Raw genomic sequence first — 16739 nt, forward strand, 5'->3', positions numbered from 1 at the left:
AATATCATTATAATTTATAATTAAATATTATAATGCCAGACACTTTCCGTGGACCATAACTTAAAAGGTCTAAGGTTAATTGATATGCATTTATATATTTATACATACCAATACCATACCAATTAATGTTTTGAAAGAAATTACATCAATCCATTGAGATAATATTAATCAAATATTTTTATCTAACCCCAAATATGGGGCATTAATAAGTGTCGTTTGTGATTTGAAACCGATAAGATAGGTAATTGCCCACAAATATTTTTATTATTTGTACATCTAAAAAACATAATGACTTGCTATAGATGTAAAAAATATTATTTAAGTTGGTACCTAAATCTAATACAATTTTCTTATCGAATACCTACCTATACGAAGGCAATTTTTGCCTACCTACACTAGGTATATTTCTATTACATATTTTGATTAATATGTTTAGGTACCACATAGACCATATTATTACATACTACATACAAAACAATTGTATGAGTGCCTACTCATACAATTGTTTGTACATAAAATGTCAAAAATCGAGAAAACAAAACATTATTCATGGTGATGCTGCCAAAATCTAATAATAATGAATAATAAGATATAAACAATACGTGGTCTTATGTGGATGCTGTGTAAAGTTCAAAACGGAATAACAACGACCATTAAGGGCGCGTTCCCACTATGTCGTAACGACTAATTTATCGTTCGACGACTGTCGTCTCTACCTGTTCCCATTATAACGATTGTTTGTCGTCAACATTTTTTATCGTTTAGCGACTGTCGTATCTAGCTGTTCCCATTGGATCGCGACCACATTTTATCGTTTCCTGGGAGTCGCTTTGTCGTTTACACATCATCAGCAAGCTACAAATCTAGTCGCCTCTGCGTTCGCTTGGTGATTACTAGTGCGTTTACTCTCCTGAGTTCAATGGACGTTATAGAGTTGCCGTCCACGATTTTTTATCGTTTTACGACTGTCGTGCTTGCCGTTCCCACTGTCACGACAAAGTGTCGTCACTGCAAAAACTGTCGTAGACGACAGTAAATTGTGTCGTTCTAAATGTGAACACCTCCATTTAAACATATAAGCCACGACACTTAAAACTACACGATTATCTGTCGTCACGACACGGTGGGAACGCGCCCTAATTCTCCAAAAGTTAGGTATTTATCTTACATAATATAGACAACAACAAAATTATTTCACTTGTGACTCAGTTTGAAAGATAGTCATGTACGAAACGACTTAAGTACGAAATGCTCCCACTTTAAAATGTACCTTATTCCTTCAGAGTTAGGATTCATTTTCGCTCGCATTAAGAGGTATGTATCTTTTAATTTGATAAAAACACGAACAAACCGATTCAGTTTGTACTTTATAGTGATAGAGAATGAACGTGTAAAACAGGTGTGCGTTATCTGTTTTTGTCTCTCTCACACATATGATATTTGGTGAGGTGGAAACGAGATAACAAAGGTTAATAATTGATATTCAAAGGTTAATATTAAATAATATTGTTGCTATATTTGCTATATTTTTAGTTGCTATATTTTTGTTGTTTGTGATGAAATGAAACTATTTAAAACAAAACTAATGATTACTACAAATAGATTACTTCTTTATCTGTTGATAGCAGGAAAATTTTCGTGTTGATTTTGATGTCGTAAAAGCGGTCAAAAACCGGCGAAATTATTCGAGAATAGGTTATGTGCGTCACGTTTCGCTTGGCTCGAACGGGTTACCTACCGTTGGCTAAGATGCCGTTAATTCTTCACTCCAAATTGACGGTAATAAGTGGTTATTCAATATCATTTGGCTCCTTAAAAATAACACATGTAAGCAGTAATAATGCTTTAAGCACGGGAATAATATAATTTAAGACCACGTAAATAAATAATAAGTAAAATACCTTAGCTAGGTAGGTAGGTATCTTAAAAAATTAAAATAGAACTACCTACCTATGATATTTTCACTATTTGCTCATACCCATGAGTTTTATGGTTTTACCGTGTGATATTTTAGGGTTAATTTATTTTGTCAGTCCGGGCGGATCGTACAGAAGTTTCTTATGAAAAATGCTCGAAACCAATATCTAGACAAGATATCGCAGCATACCTAGTACCTACCAGTTTGTATTTGTTTTTTAATTTGGCTTTTTACAATAATATTATAAAGAGGTACCTACTGGGTCGATTTTAATTTTTTCACTAATAGAAAGCTAGCTTATTAGAAAGGAACAAGGGCTATATTTCATTTATTTTATTATTAAATGAAATGAATGAAATATAGCCCTTAATGAGCGTCTAGTCTTAATATTTATAAATCTCGTGTCACAATGTTTGTCCTCAATGGACTCCTAAACCACTTAACCGATTATAATAAAATTCGCACACCATGTGCAGTTCGATCCAACTTGAGAGATAGGATAGTTTAAACATGTAGGTACCACGGGCGAAGCCGGGGCGGACCGCTAGTATTTTATAAATAAACTACGCTCTACTAGTCAGTTTCATTTTAAAGACCTGCTTCTACAGCCCAAACATTACCTACATCTTATCTTCTTTCCAGATGTTTCGCTTGATAGTCCTTAGCGCTTTGGCGGGTATCGCTGCACCAATAATATACTTCTACTTTAAAAGTCACCCTCCACTACCAGAAATCGACCTGGAGGAGTGGTGGGGACCCAAGCTCGCTAAATCCAAGTACAATGAAAGTATCGTACCCTTCCAAGTAGAGTTCAGTAATTTGGTAAGAGATTATTGATATATTATTTTCTATCTGAATACTCTATTTTGTTGATTTGAAACACTTTATTGTACAATCTTCTTTCAAATTTCGAGGTCGTGAAAGACATCAAGGAACGTCTCAGAGACCGTCACCCGCTCACTCCGCCGTTAGAAGGTATCGCTTTTGAATATGGCTTCAACAGCAAACAGCTGGAGTCCTGGCTGAAGTATTGGGCGGAAGAATATCCATTCAGGTTTGTGTTGATAATAAATAATTCTTGAATATTTAAGGCTTTAAGATGAATTTGAATTGCTTGTGGTCATATTTTGATTGAATTATTAACTGACAAATTTGTTACAGCGCTCGTGAAAGATACATAAACCAATATAAACACTACAAGACAAATATTCAAGGATTGAACATACACTTCGTCCGAGTAACGCCAGAGGTACAGCAAAGAACTTCAGTAATTACATATCAGAAACAGTTTTCTAACTATCGATAATAAAGCTTGTCATAAATAGAAAGTTACCAAGGTTGTACATAATATTGTACACCAGGATAAGAAATGAAACAACCGTATATTTTTATTCATTTATTAGGTTATTCATTCCACTTCATATTTTATGTCCAATCAGGTCCCTGCAGATAAAGAGGTGGTACCACTGCTGCTACTGCACGGCTGGCCAGGCTCCTTCCTGGAGTTCTATGACGCTATACCACTCCTCACTGCTGCGAATAAGGACAGGGATTTCGCAATCGAGTTGATCATACCTAGCCTGCCTGGTTATGGCTTTTCTAGTGTGAGTTATTTTTCAATTTTATTTTTGTCACTACGGCCTGGTATTATACATTTTATTACCTGTACCTACTACGGCTTCGAATTTGATTTACACTGACCACTTATGTGAAAATTATATATTTTTCCCTAATACAAGTAAAACTCAACTAGTGTGTGTGTTTTTTGATTTAAATTAACTGAAATTAAAAAAAAATGTTAAAATGTGTACAGATAATTAACAAATTGTATAATATTTATCTCAAACAAATAATTTATTTTGAGCAGGGTGCAGTGCGACCTGGTTTTGGAGCGGATAAGATGGCTGTTGTAATGAGAAACCTGATGTCTAGACTCGGTTACAAGAAATACTACGCGCAAGGTGGAGATTGGGGTGCACTGATTACCAGTATTATGTCTACTTACTTCCCAAATGTAAGAAAACCAAAATTTATATATTACGAGTTACGACTAAGATTTGGCCATATTAATAGTTAATTTCGAATAATTCATGACATTTTTTAACACATGGTACGATCTGATCCCATACTCAAGCTTAGTTATGGAAACCAAATGGCTGCTATACATACATACAATATATAAAGTAAACTTATATAGAGAACTAATAATATAAAACTTAACAATTACAGGAAGTTCTAGGATACCACACGAATTTACCATTTTTGATGAGTCCATGGACCTCGATAGTCCGAATCTTGGGAGCGATATATCCCCCGCTAGTGGTCAACTCCAACGTGGCTGATAGGATGTATCCTTTGGGAAAACATGTCGGCTTCTTACTGCAGGAGACTGGGTACATGCACCTGCAGTCTACCAAACCTGATACTATTGGTAAGATAGCTTTAATCTACTATACAAAAATAAGTCGGGTTTTCCTTCCTGACGCTATAACTCCAGAACGCACGAACCGATTTCCATGGTTTTGCATTCGTTGGAAAGATCTCGGGCTCCATGAGGTTTATAGCAAAGAAAAAGTGTCTCTGGTGGCCAAATGGAGTTCGCCAGGTTTGCTAGTATGTTATGAAACTAATGTAGTGAATTTGGTCTGATTTTACACTTATTCAGTTTTTTTTGTAAATATTATAAAAATGAGATATAGTGAATTTCTTTATCTTATTTTTAACCCATAATTATGTTAACGATATAATTATGAATACGAAAAGGGCTATAATATAAGCTGCATGACTTTATTTACTGCCTTACTATTTCTTTTGACAACCGCAAATTACATTTGAAGTTTGTAGATAACAAAACCTAGGTATAGCCGTATAGATAGATAGATAGATAATACTTCATTGGACACACACAAGATTTACATAAAACACAGAAAAAGAACAAGCATATGCAAGTATGTACAAATGGCGGCCTTATCGCTAGGCAGCGATCTCTTCCAGACTACCATTAATTTGAACAAGGAAAACACATATAAAGAACCTATATAAATGGTATAACATTCAATTATACAAATTTTATCTCCTATCAGGCGTAGCTCTCGCGGACTCTCCAGCAGGTTTGGCAGCGTATATTCTAGAGAAGTTCTCAACATGGACCAAACCGGAACACCGCTCGCAGCCCGACGGCGGGCTCACGCAGCGCTTCACCAAGGATCAGCTGATTGATAACGTGATGGTCTACTGGGTGTCTAATTGTATCACGACGTCTATGAGACTGTATTCGGAGACGTTTAATAAACGGTACTTTGGATTGGGGCTCGACCAGTGAGTATACTTTGCGGCATTTAGCTTTGTTTGGTTAATTTTCTGTATATTTTATTTCTGCATCCATTGTTTTATAAAAAAAAAACTCAATAAATATGTAATACAAAACCAGAGACAAAACTCTTAAGAAAGTACAGTAGACATCATATTAAAATTTATTTAATTTTTAAACAATATTATAAAATGTGTAAAATTGTCTACGATTACTTCATTATAATATTCATATTCTGCGTATTATGTGGTCTTATCCAGACTTTGGAACACTATTTGCAGAAAAACATTTCAATTAATAAAATCGTTTACCTTAAAATTCCCTTCCATTTCCAGAATACCAACTCAAGTGCCAACCTTCGTAATCCAGGCGAAAAATGAAATCTCCTACGTACCAGACATGGTCTTGAAAACAAAGTACCCCAACCTTCTGAAATCTACAGATCTCGAAGATGGCGGTCACTTCTTAGCCATGGAGTTGCCTGAAGTATACGCTAAGGACGTTTTAACCGCGATTACTGCGTTCAGGAATTGGCACAAGGAGAAAGAAGCACGTAAAACTGAGTTGTAAATAAACTTTTTTTTTATTGAATATGGCTTTAATTTATCCTTCCTTCTATATAAAAATTGTCGCACGATATTATATTTTTCGCAACTTAACTCGCACATTGTTCACTAAACATTCCGACAAGCAGTAACAATACTATAGTCTGAAGTAAAGCATAGTCTCTCATCTATCAAATTCAACTGAATATCCCTATAATAGATATGTTAGAAAGTTAATAGGATTTTCGCAAAGGTTTTTCTCGTTTGTCCTTATTACAATAGATATAAGGTTTAAATAAAAGAACAAGAGGGCTAGGGCACTCCGCCCTCGCTTGTTATTGGTTGGAAAATATGATCCAGTAACCAATCAGAAATCAGATTCCCGACCCCTATTCGAAATTCGAATATTCAGCATTATTTTATTTCAGTTCTATTACGACCTCTGATGGGAAAGGATCCTTTAGGGATTCAACAGAAATATAATTTCATTGTGTTATAATAATTTGTGTGGATTGCTATATAGTGATCAGTGTTTATGCCCACCGTAACGAATAATACTGAAGATAAAGGTTAGAATTAACTATATTATTTTATAAATAAAATACTAGGTACTCAAATTGACCCCTTGAAAAGCACAAGATTATAAATATAAATAAAAATCCTGAAAATAGGCTTCATAAACTAGAGAGACTTCCTTCTTTTGAAGGGTTATTAAAAGTAAATTAATAAATTTTCTCGTAGCCGACGATTCGAAAGTAAAATTTCATTAAGGACATAATATGTTAAATAAGTATGGGTATCATTTAAGCTATCACCAAATTAATTAGTTTTGTGTTTCTTAAATAATAGGGTTTGTCCTCAAAATAGTAGATCTGTCACCAAAATGTAGTCACCAAACAATGCAAAATCAGTTCCACATTAAATCACCTAAAATCCTGAGATATAAGGTCTAGTACCAAATAAATGTTTTTGTATGTATTATAATAGGTGTGTCCTAATAAGTATATAAGCAAACTAATTTAAAGAGATCACCAATAAATCATATTATGTTACTAGAAAATTGCAATAAGTTCAAATAAAAAATTAGGGTTGTCCAGGGTTGTCATCATCGATTCAACCAAAAGATTCTGCTACTTAACTAGACTCCCAAGGTTCTAAATTTCCACTGGTACTTAGTATAAATTATATTTAAATAAAATGTTTAGCAGAGTAGTAAATAAAACAATTAAAGTCAAAATAATTAATATTTATAGTTTAAAATAATTACCACTGAACAGCGCTGGTTTAAAATAGCTGGCTTATGGCTAGCAGAATAGTAGGTAGATAAAACACTTAATTAAAGTTAAAATTGGATTGGTCAATTTTTAAAGCGCGCCAATTTGTCTCCGGCCCTTTGATCATTTTTTCATTAAAATTATAAATTGATGTATTAAATTGGTAACGAATACTATTAATTTAATATCTGAACGAAATAAAATGATACTACTGTATTGGTGACAAAATATCAAATAAAAAGGAGTCGCAGTCAGGGATCGATAATCGATTTATTTGGTGACAGATCTACCATTCTGAGCACAGAGCTATTATTTAAGTAACAAAACTGTTATTATAAGAACGAAGTTTATATTCATGTAATGCAATATAATTTTATTGGTTATCGATCTCTTATTTTACACATATATTAACATTAATTTGATAATTCATACCTGGGAACAATTTTTGTTTATCTGAGAACGAAAATATTTCGTGGTGATAGATCTATTTATTAGGTGATACAACTTGATGACAAATATAAATTTTGGTGATAGAAAATATAGTTCCCAATAAGTATGTACGTACACGCCGTACATACGCTATATTACCCGTCCGATTAGGGCCCTTCTGGCCTCCTCCACTCAAGCGACAGCTCAAGCCGAGGTTCGTGGTCCCCGTCAAGGGGGGACGCCCTTGTGCATGTCGCTACCAGGGTGAACCTTCAGTTCACCCCCGCGTCCGCGTTAAAATGTAGAAGCCCTTCTGGCTAACATTGAGAGACACCACAAAAAAAAAAAAAAAAAAAAAACGCTATATTCAAACATATCTAATACCGTTTTTTTAGTATTTCCGCATCAAATTCCAAAGCACTGTCTTATTATTATATAGACATTGCTAAACCACTATCACAATACATAAAGAAAATACCAAAATGGTTAAATAACTTGAATATTATAATATAGTCAAAATAAAGTAGAACAATTATCAATTTTCATTTAGTCTGGTACAGATAATTAAAAATACAATGTGATGATTTAAAATTAATTTCTATTTATATTGCCGGATGTTGCTATCACAGGAAATGATGCATCGGTTGGTATTTATTTAAAATAAATACTTGGTATATTTGTATTTTTCTTATGTATACCTATAGTTATTTTCAGTTTAAGTACTGTAATTTGTCATAGCATAATAGATAAAGACTTAATTTTTTTATATTTCAACCAAGTTGTATTTCCAGAAATACATAAAATAAAATAGAAGCAATCTCAACAATAATTATCGGCCTATCACTATAAGTAATTACCATATTATTTGCAAATTTTTATCGAAAGATGAATGCTCTCTTAACCAATTAACGTAATAAGCTTCGCTTAAAGTAGTTTTTACAGTATTTCAATAGAACGTTAATAACAAGGAATATCAATATTTTTAGATTTGACTAAAAGGCATTTGATGTTGTTTATCAGACGTATAAATACGCAGCATTATAAGACATATTATTAGAGGCTTTGTTCATAAATCAAAAAAGATTAATTTATCTAGTACATATAACAATGTAGAGAAACCGCAAATTTTAATCATAATCATCAAATAGTTAAATGGTGTGCCACAAGGAAGTATGGTGGGACATTTGCTATATCTAGTTTATATTAATAATGATTTCCAAAACGTGGTGAATATTTCACAACTTACGTTGTAATAAAATATTAATTTGATTTGAAATTGTGATAAGAGCCTCACTCCCAAATAGTAGTATATCTATTTTGGTGTAAAGTTACTTTCTATGTGTTGTGATGATATTTAATATGCCAATTTGTACCTCCTAGCGTACACCAGCGCTATGACGTCAGATCAAGAGTCGTGTTCGGATGAGGAGCCAGACAGCGAGATGCTGAGCGATGATCTGTGCCTGCCTGATAGTGACGACGATAGGCAGTGTACCAGAACCACACAGGTAATAGGGCGTACCTTATAAATTATAATATAGTGTGATTTAACGGAGTAAACATATCCTTAATCCCATGGTGTAGGTTTATAATTAAAGCTATAAATTATATAGGTCTATAATCTACATTCATCGTTCACACATCAGAAAGAGAACAAATAGCTCCAAATTCATACATAACAATTTACATTAAAGTATTTGCTAAGTTAGTAAAAAAGATTTTAGTTGAAGAAATCAGGGTTTTTTCGTGTTAAATTAGGATTTTAATCAAAATAGTGAAAAATTTCATTCTTTTCCTTTTCATGTGGCTTATGAATAACGAGGTTTTCCACAGAATCTGCCAGAGGACATGCCAACCCTGAACGCCTGTCTCCTACGGCCTCCTCGCAAGCTGTTCACCAACTGCAGGGAGCGCTGGCGGCAGCAGAACGTCAGCGGCGCGTTCGCGGAGCTGCGGCGGCTGGTGCCCACGTACCCGCATGATAAGAAGCTCTCCAAGAACGAGATACTAAGGATGGCTATCAGGTACATTGTAATTAAGTACAAATAATAAGTAATAGTCCAAACTATAGACTGTCTCTACATAGTGGATTAAGTGCTTATACATACATATATATATTAATCGTTGTTTCTTTACAGGTATATAGGCTTATTATGCGAAGTACTGGAGTGGCAAAAGAACCACGGCCTGCTCACGAACAAGGAGAATTCTGGTCTCGCAATCAAATGTGAATCTCCATTAAGCCCTTTGTCCCGTCGACTTCGTCTTAAAAGACCATACGACGAAATAAGAAGACCAGAAGACGTAGAATATTTGAGATATGGCAATGAGGAAAACGAGGAATTCAAAATGAGAGCACATTGCAATAAAACCTTTTTCTTTGGGAAGGATTTGAAGATCCTCCGCAGCCAGTATTATTTGCAGACGAAATGGCGGCAAATGCCGTTCAGGAATTTGACGGGAGAGAGAAATGGGAATAATTTGCTGATGATAGCGCCGGGGAAGGAAGACGATATTAACAGTAAAAATAAAAATATCGAGAAAGATGGTGAAAAATAAAAGAATTAAGGATATGATTAGATAATAGTCAGTACTGAAAGTTTTTAAACAGGATGATAAAGTGATGAATTATTAAAATACATATATAGCTATGCAGCCAATGTGCAGCTAATGGGTACCTAGTAGTTATTTTTAAAAGATCGTGTATTATAATTGTGATGTTATTACATCCAAATGAGATGTAATATAGGAACAACATATTAAAATGTATTGAAAGAAATCTCTCTGTATATTAATGTTTTGTTCGTAATGGTAGCATTGTTGGCTAATTTCAAATTTACTACTACTAGTGCAACTAATAATTTATCGTAGACGTGAAAAAATGTTGCAGAAATAATTAGATATATATTCTTAAATAATATTATGTGCAATAATTTATTTGTAAGTATGTATTGTAAATGTTTCATAATAAATGGTATAAAATATGATGTCGTTTTTTTTCAACAGTCCACTTGGTAGAACAATAAACATACCAGCAAATATCAATAATTATAGACTACAAGTTGAGGTACCAACTGCACTTTAACAATCTTCTTGTTGTTTATGTCAGTGATGAAAAACCCAAACACATACCTATTCAGCGTGATGCTGCAATTTTTTTTAGATTAATACATGCATTGTTTAGATTATACAGTATGATGTACAAACAGTGGCGTAGCTAGGGGGACAAGGGCCCTGGTGCATAGGGAAAGAATCGGGCCCTCCTCCTCCCCTCTTTCCGCGTAGTTTGAACTTATATTTGCCTTCAAAATTATTGATAAGAATAAGAATAGAAAACAGTAAGTGAACTTATCCCTATAGTAGGCTAAATCCATACGTCGTCTCTATGAGAATCTCCATGTGTTTAAAAGAAGAAAAAGGGAATAAATAAACAACGACGCACATGACTTATATAGAATATTTACTATACAGATGATATTAATTAATGGAAAATACGATTTTTAACAGAATTCCCCGCCCAATTCACAATTTCTTGTGCGCTTTAATTTTTGCGAATTCGTCTATAATTTCACTCAAATCCAAGTTTGATGCCGCCTCATTTCCTATTGGAATTAACGATATATGTCGGAGGCGATCTTGTCGAATGCTGTTTCTTAAATATTTATTTATAAATTATAATCTTCAGTTTACTGAAAGATCTTTCTGCTGCCGCGGAAGTAACAGGAATTGTATGAAATAGTAGCATCGAAGTATACACTTCCGTTCCGTCTGTCTGTCTGTTACTCAATCACGCCTAAACTACTGAACCAATTTGCATGAAATTTGGTATGGAGATATTTTGATACCGGAGAAAGGACATAGGCTACCTTTTATTGCGAAATATGTACCACGGGCGAAGCCGGGGCGGACCACCAGTGTAGAGATAAATTTTCATGTTTAGAAAGGCGTAGTCACACGTTACATATATGTATATCTACCGTAGCAGACAACGTGTGACTACGCCTTTCCAAACATAAAAATTTATCTCTACATAGTGGAATTCTGAAAATCTTGTTTTATACTTTTTCAGCGTCGTTTTTTGTCGTAGTTGGGTTTTAGTTTTTTTACTTTTTATTGTCTAAATTACATTTATATTTTATGTTCAATATTTGGTAACAGTAGGTACAGTATAGATTCTGTCGATAAGGTAAATGGTGCTAATTTTTAACCGACTTCAAAAAAAGGAGGTTACAAAATAAGAAAATAAGATGAGGCATGGGAATTTTTTTACATCATCTGTTATAAAGACTGAAACAAAGACTAATATTCACTATTAGATATAGAATAATATGCTTCACAACACATAACAGGAAAAAAATCGAAATTGAAACATATATTCCCATAGAAAATATCAATAAAAGTTAATCTCACCCCACATTAGGGGCATTAAAAAGTCGAGCACGCGTCAATTGTGATCTCGAATGAATTGAGGGGATTATTCAGTTGGATATATTTTGATTTTATACTAGCTTCTCACCCTGATTTTGCCATTTGCGAATAAAGTAAGGATACTAGGTAATTTATGAACTACGTAATTGTTATATTTGACCGTTATTATAAGAAAACGAATATCCAAATTCCAAACTTATAATGAGAATATACCTACAATATCATCAAAATTTAAAATTAAATACAATATATAACAATGCCAGACACTTTCCGTGGACCATAACTTCAGTCGGACGCTCTAAATCTCTCAAAATATTTTTATTACACCTAGGTACATATTGAATTGCTAAGGTGAGGTTAAATTATATTTCAAGAGAAATATATTCATACATGCATACTTAGGTATTTTTGAAAACCATGACCCTACTTCTAGCACAGTCGGGTAATAGATATATTTTATTATTATGATAAAGCACGCATCCAATAAGGATATTAGCACAAGCCACGTGACCCGACGCCGCTCGCGGTTGCGATAAAAATATTTGCCTTGAATTAATTTGAGATTTGCAATTCATTGCTTGGATAATGCTTTATTAATTCCTTATCAATAAGATTTAAAGTAAATTTATTTTTTTGGTTTTCTGAACAAAAAAAAGAATATTAGAAATATTTTTTTCCTTGTAAAAATAAGAGAAAATAAAATCAAAAATATTGCATGTATTAGAATATTAATTTAAGGATTAAATAAAAAAAAATACAAAAGTGTGCGATGGCCGGGAATCGAACCCGGATCAACTGCTTGGAAGGCAACTATGCTGACCATTACACCACCATCGCTTGTGAAGCCCATTTGAAAAATCAAATCTTGTATTTTTTATTAAAACTGTAAAGTGAATTAGATAAGTAAGTACTGTAATTATTATAATTTTGTTTTATTAATTTATTTACATTTTACGTAATAAACAAGTTGCTATTAATAAAGTATAGTTTTAACATTTTGTTATAGTGACTTGTAAGTTGTAACTAATTTTGATCGAATAAAGAATCACTTTACAGATCTATTGTTATTTTATGAACAGAATTATTGTTCCTTTATTTATTATTAATTATTAACTTATTACCTAATGTTATAAACGTGATGGTTTTTGATCTTTGGTAGGTAGGTACTCTTTTAATCAAAATCGTGAAGCCTGTATGAAATTCGGTGCAGAGATTTAGTGCCAGTTCGTATAATATGATGTATATATATCGTATATATACGATATATATAGGGTGGATGTACCACTAGTTGACCATTTAAGCGGTTTTATCTTTAGCTATATATAAAAAACGGGTTATTTGTTTTACGTTCAATGTTATTTTTGGGACACAGATAATTGAATACTCACTGTAACTATTGTTCTTAATATCAATTTGATAACCTTCAAAGGTTTTATGAAAACTACTCTGAAAGTTATTTCTGCTAAAAACACCATTACTTGACCACTGTTCACCAATATCTGACCATCATTACTCTAAAAGTTGACCATTTTCAAAATGGACAAAATGTCCTTCTTCGAACATTAGTTTTGTTTAATAAATAAATATATTATTTAATAAATAAAGATAGGTTGATGAAATCAAACCACTTGGTCACGGAAATCAAGTGGACAACTCAAGGTTAATAATATTCTCGGCCCCGAAACCTGACCAACTAAGTTCGGTATAAAAATCTTACGGTGGTCAGCTTTTGGAAATATGCAACATGCTAGCTAAAAGCTATGACTTAACTACGGCTTATATGGTTTGTTAAATTAGGTAGGTATAAGCAGACCAAAGCAAGTCTTTCTTAGCAAAATATAAAGAACCAAGAGCTGACCATACTGGTCAACAATAGGCGAAAAATTGTTTTCGTTGCTCCAAAAGATAACCAGGCCGCTAAAAATCATGAAAAACTGTTCATGCCAAAAATGAAGCCGAAAGTCTATAACAGAATGGTTCAACATTATGCCTATAACAAGACATATAAAGAGTAATCGATTGCATTCAAGATAAATTAAGATTTCCCAATCAACTCCCGATAAAAAACTCTTAGTAAAAAATGTGATTACTTACGGGGCACCTACTTAATTACATCTTCGTGTTGAAAAAATGTCAATATTTCTGACCAATGGCAGCAAGGTTTGTTTTTATTTTATAGATGATGTTGCTTTATAGAAAAAACAATAAACTATCATCTGGGGCTGCCGTATTTTCTTAATTGGCGCGTATATTTGAATTTCGGTCATGTATTGGCGCTTGGTCAGCTAGTGGTACATTGACCCTATGTCGTGGCCATATCGTAAATTAGCTCATTTCATGATATGATCGATCATTTCACGAAATGGTCGCATTTCATGAAATGGCCAACATAGTTTGATCAGATCGTTAAATCGACAACGTTTCACGATTTGGCCATCCACATTTGGCCAGATCGTATAAAATATAAAGAGTCCATAAAATATTAAAATTCAGAATATTTTAAAAACTTGTTTAATGTCATTTAAGTTAGTGCCGCGGCAGCGGCCGGCGCATGCTAGAAGCGAATCGTTTTTGCAATAAAAACAGTTAGGTTAGGTTAGGTTAGACTTAGGTTAAAACAAACAATCATAATACTATAGTAGGATATATAAAATATATATATATCTTAAAAGAAAAAATGCGTCTAAAATTATTTTATTTAAGACGCATTTTTTCTTCAATACATATAAGATATCCACATTTTCCATAGTACTCGAACCGTCGTAAATTCTTTGCTATGACATTCTTCATATTGTTATTAAGCGAATTATGAAGTTTTTAACTGCGAATAATTAAATTTTCGCCATCGGCCGCCATCTTATCACATAAACACAGAGCTTGCAGCGCCTCTACCAATGATTAATGTAGCTATTTTACGATATGATCAAATAATTTTTATCATTTCATGAAAAAACCGCGCGTTTAGTTGGCCATATCGTGAAACGATTTCTTATCATTGATCTGCTCAAGCCACATCATGATGTGGCCAAACTAAATTGGCCATTTCACGAAATGCGACCAATGAGAATTTCGTGAAATGGCCAATCATATCATGAAATGAGCAAATTTACGATATGGCCACGACATATAAATAATTATATTACTTGCATTTTGTACATTATTTTTGTTGTTACATGCATTTTAAAGCCTCAGATAGTTTTCTATTATTTTTAATTTTAATCGTATATTCTCATAGCCAATAAAACCACAAAATATAATGATAAATAATAACTACTCTATCGCGCCTACCAGTCACGTGTGATGTCATTTGTCAAACCCTAAAGTGCCCTAAACTTATTCATCTGTTCTCTCGAGGGAAATGTACTTTGAACTGTGTTAAGTATGGTCCTGACTCCTGTTGATAAGATTGTTGGTATTTAATAAATAAGTAAAAATATGATAGGATTTTAAACGTTCCTAATGAACTTAAAAACTTAAAAAATATTTGGATATTGTAAAGAGAGTATGTATACCAAATACATATATATATAAATTTATTAGATACTGAATCGATTAATTATTTTTTCCTAAACTACTTACCTACGTAGAATCTATTTAGTAATCTGTGGTACCTAGTACGTTAAACGTAATTGTTAAAATAACAGTCGTATTTTTCCCACTTTTTTGCTCTTGTGAAAGTTTTCAGAGGATAAAAATTAATTACTCCCTAATCTTAGCAGACTATACTTTCCGGTGTTTATAAAACATGGCGCCGAATAATCTTCAGTTAATTACTTGATCCGTTATTTTATGATGCCTACGAAAAAAATTTAAACTTCATAAGTACTTTTAATCCCTTTCTCTTAAAATATCTTGAGCTGCGTGTTAATTCTTAATTTTTGGCCATGGGATTTATGGCAGGAATTAAATTATTATCCCGAAGATAAAGTAATTTATAGAGTATACATTTTTAGTTGTATTTTTGTTACACGTATGTTAATTATTATAGTAACTATAAATCTTACAGTTTGAAAATTAAAAGCTACGTTTAAAGGTAAAAAGTAGTTCTCAATTTAAGTTTCATTTGTCTTTATCATTCACAATCTAATAATTTATTGTAACAATATTTTCATCATTTCCATAAAATTAGAGGCACAATAAATATTGTTCATAACACCAGTAGTGAATGTGTTATACGTAAACGTATTTTATCACTCTCAGAATAACAAATAGATATAAATTGCATCATTAAAAGATTGCCAGCCCTAAAATCACTTATCCAAAACAAATTGGGAGCAACCCTACTGTTATCAGCACTTCGCACGCGTGCCGGGTTGCCACCTCGCGCCGTTATGTGGGGATAACAATAGGGCTGCCACTCGCTTGTTTATATTTTTATTTATCATTTATATTGGATTAAGGAAGTGTTTATAATATAAGGGGTATTGTTATAGTGTGAGGCTATTTTATTTGTATATATTGTAATTACTGCAATTAATGATATTGAATGGCTAGACCGATAATCATTAGTATTTTTATCGTCAAGAGAAGATTTTTAATTAATGTTGACAATTAGCTGATAATAATAATATAAACTTTATTTTAAATTCATACAATCTGTGTAAAAGTAAATGATTGAAGAAGGAAGTGAAATAAAATACAGTTTAATATATAAAATGTTCTTTATTTGTAAAAAAATGTATTCTTATTAACTTAACATAAAAAACTTGGTCTTACAAAATATAAATATAATAATAATTCATTACCCGCAGCCCTATTGAACAATTCTAACTATACTACGACACATTTTCAACATGATCCAATTGATGAAAGTTTTTCACCATAAAATTTATTAA

General features: G+C 32.8%; 2 protein-coding genes and 1 non-coding gene across 3 annotated transcripts; 2 read left to right on the plus strand and 1 right to left on the minus strand.

The window, feature by feature from the left end:
* Window positions 1–1371: 1371 nt before the first annotated feature.
* Window positions 1372–5819, plus strand: LOC149898501 (juvenile hormone epoxide hydrolase-like). Its single transcript, XM_090115183.1, has 9 exons — window positions 1372–1489; window positions 2561–2740; window positions 2833–2972; window positions 3080–3167; window positions 3358–3522; window positions 3786–3932; window positions 4148–4349; window positions 5002–5236; window positions 5564–5819. Exons 2-9 carry the CDS (start codon window positions 2561–2563, stop codon window positions 5796–5798), a joined length of 1392 nt encoding a protein of 463 aa, XP_089971309.1. The 5' UTR covers window positions 1372–1489; the 3' UTR covers window positions 5799–5819.
* Window positions 5820–6216: 397 nt separating this feature from the next.
* Window positions 6217–10443, plus strand: LOC149898502 (uncharacterized). Its single transcript, XM_090115182.1, has 4 exons — window positions 6217–6342; window positions 8857–8984; window positions 9310–9500; window positions 9615–10443. Exons 1-4 carry the CDS (start codon window positions 6309–6311, stop codon window positions 10033–10035), a joined length of 774 nt encoding a protein of 257 aa, XP_089971308.1. The 5' UTR covers window positions 6217–6308; the 3' UTR covers window positions 10036–10443.
* Window positions 10444–12669: 2226 nt separating this feature from the next.
* TRNAG-UCC (transfer RNA glycine (anticodon UCC)) lies at window positions 12670–12741 on the minus strand. The gene has a single exon. It is a non-coding gene; the product is annotated as a tRNA-Gly (tRNA).
* Between the last annotated feature and the right edge of the window lie 3998 nt (window positions 12742–16739).

Source organism: Colias eurytheme, chromosome 22, assembly GCF_061535395.1.
Source record: "Colias eurytheme isolate Ceu_HAF_F1 chromosome 22, ilColEury1 Martin Lab GWU primary, whole genome shotgun sequence".
NCBI lineage: Eukaryota > Metazoa > Arthropoda > Insecta > Lepidoptera > Pieridae > Colias > Colias eurytheme.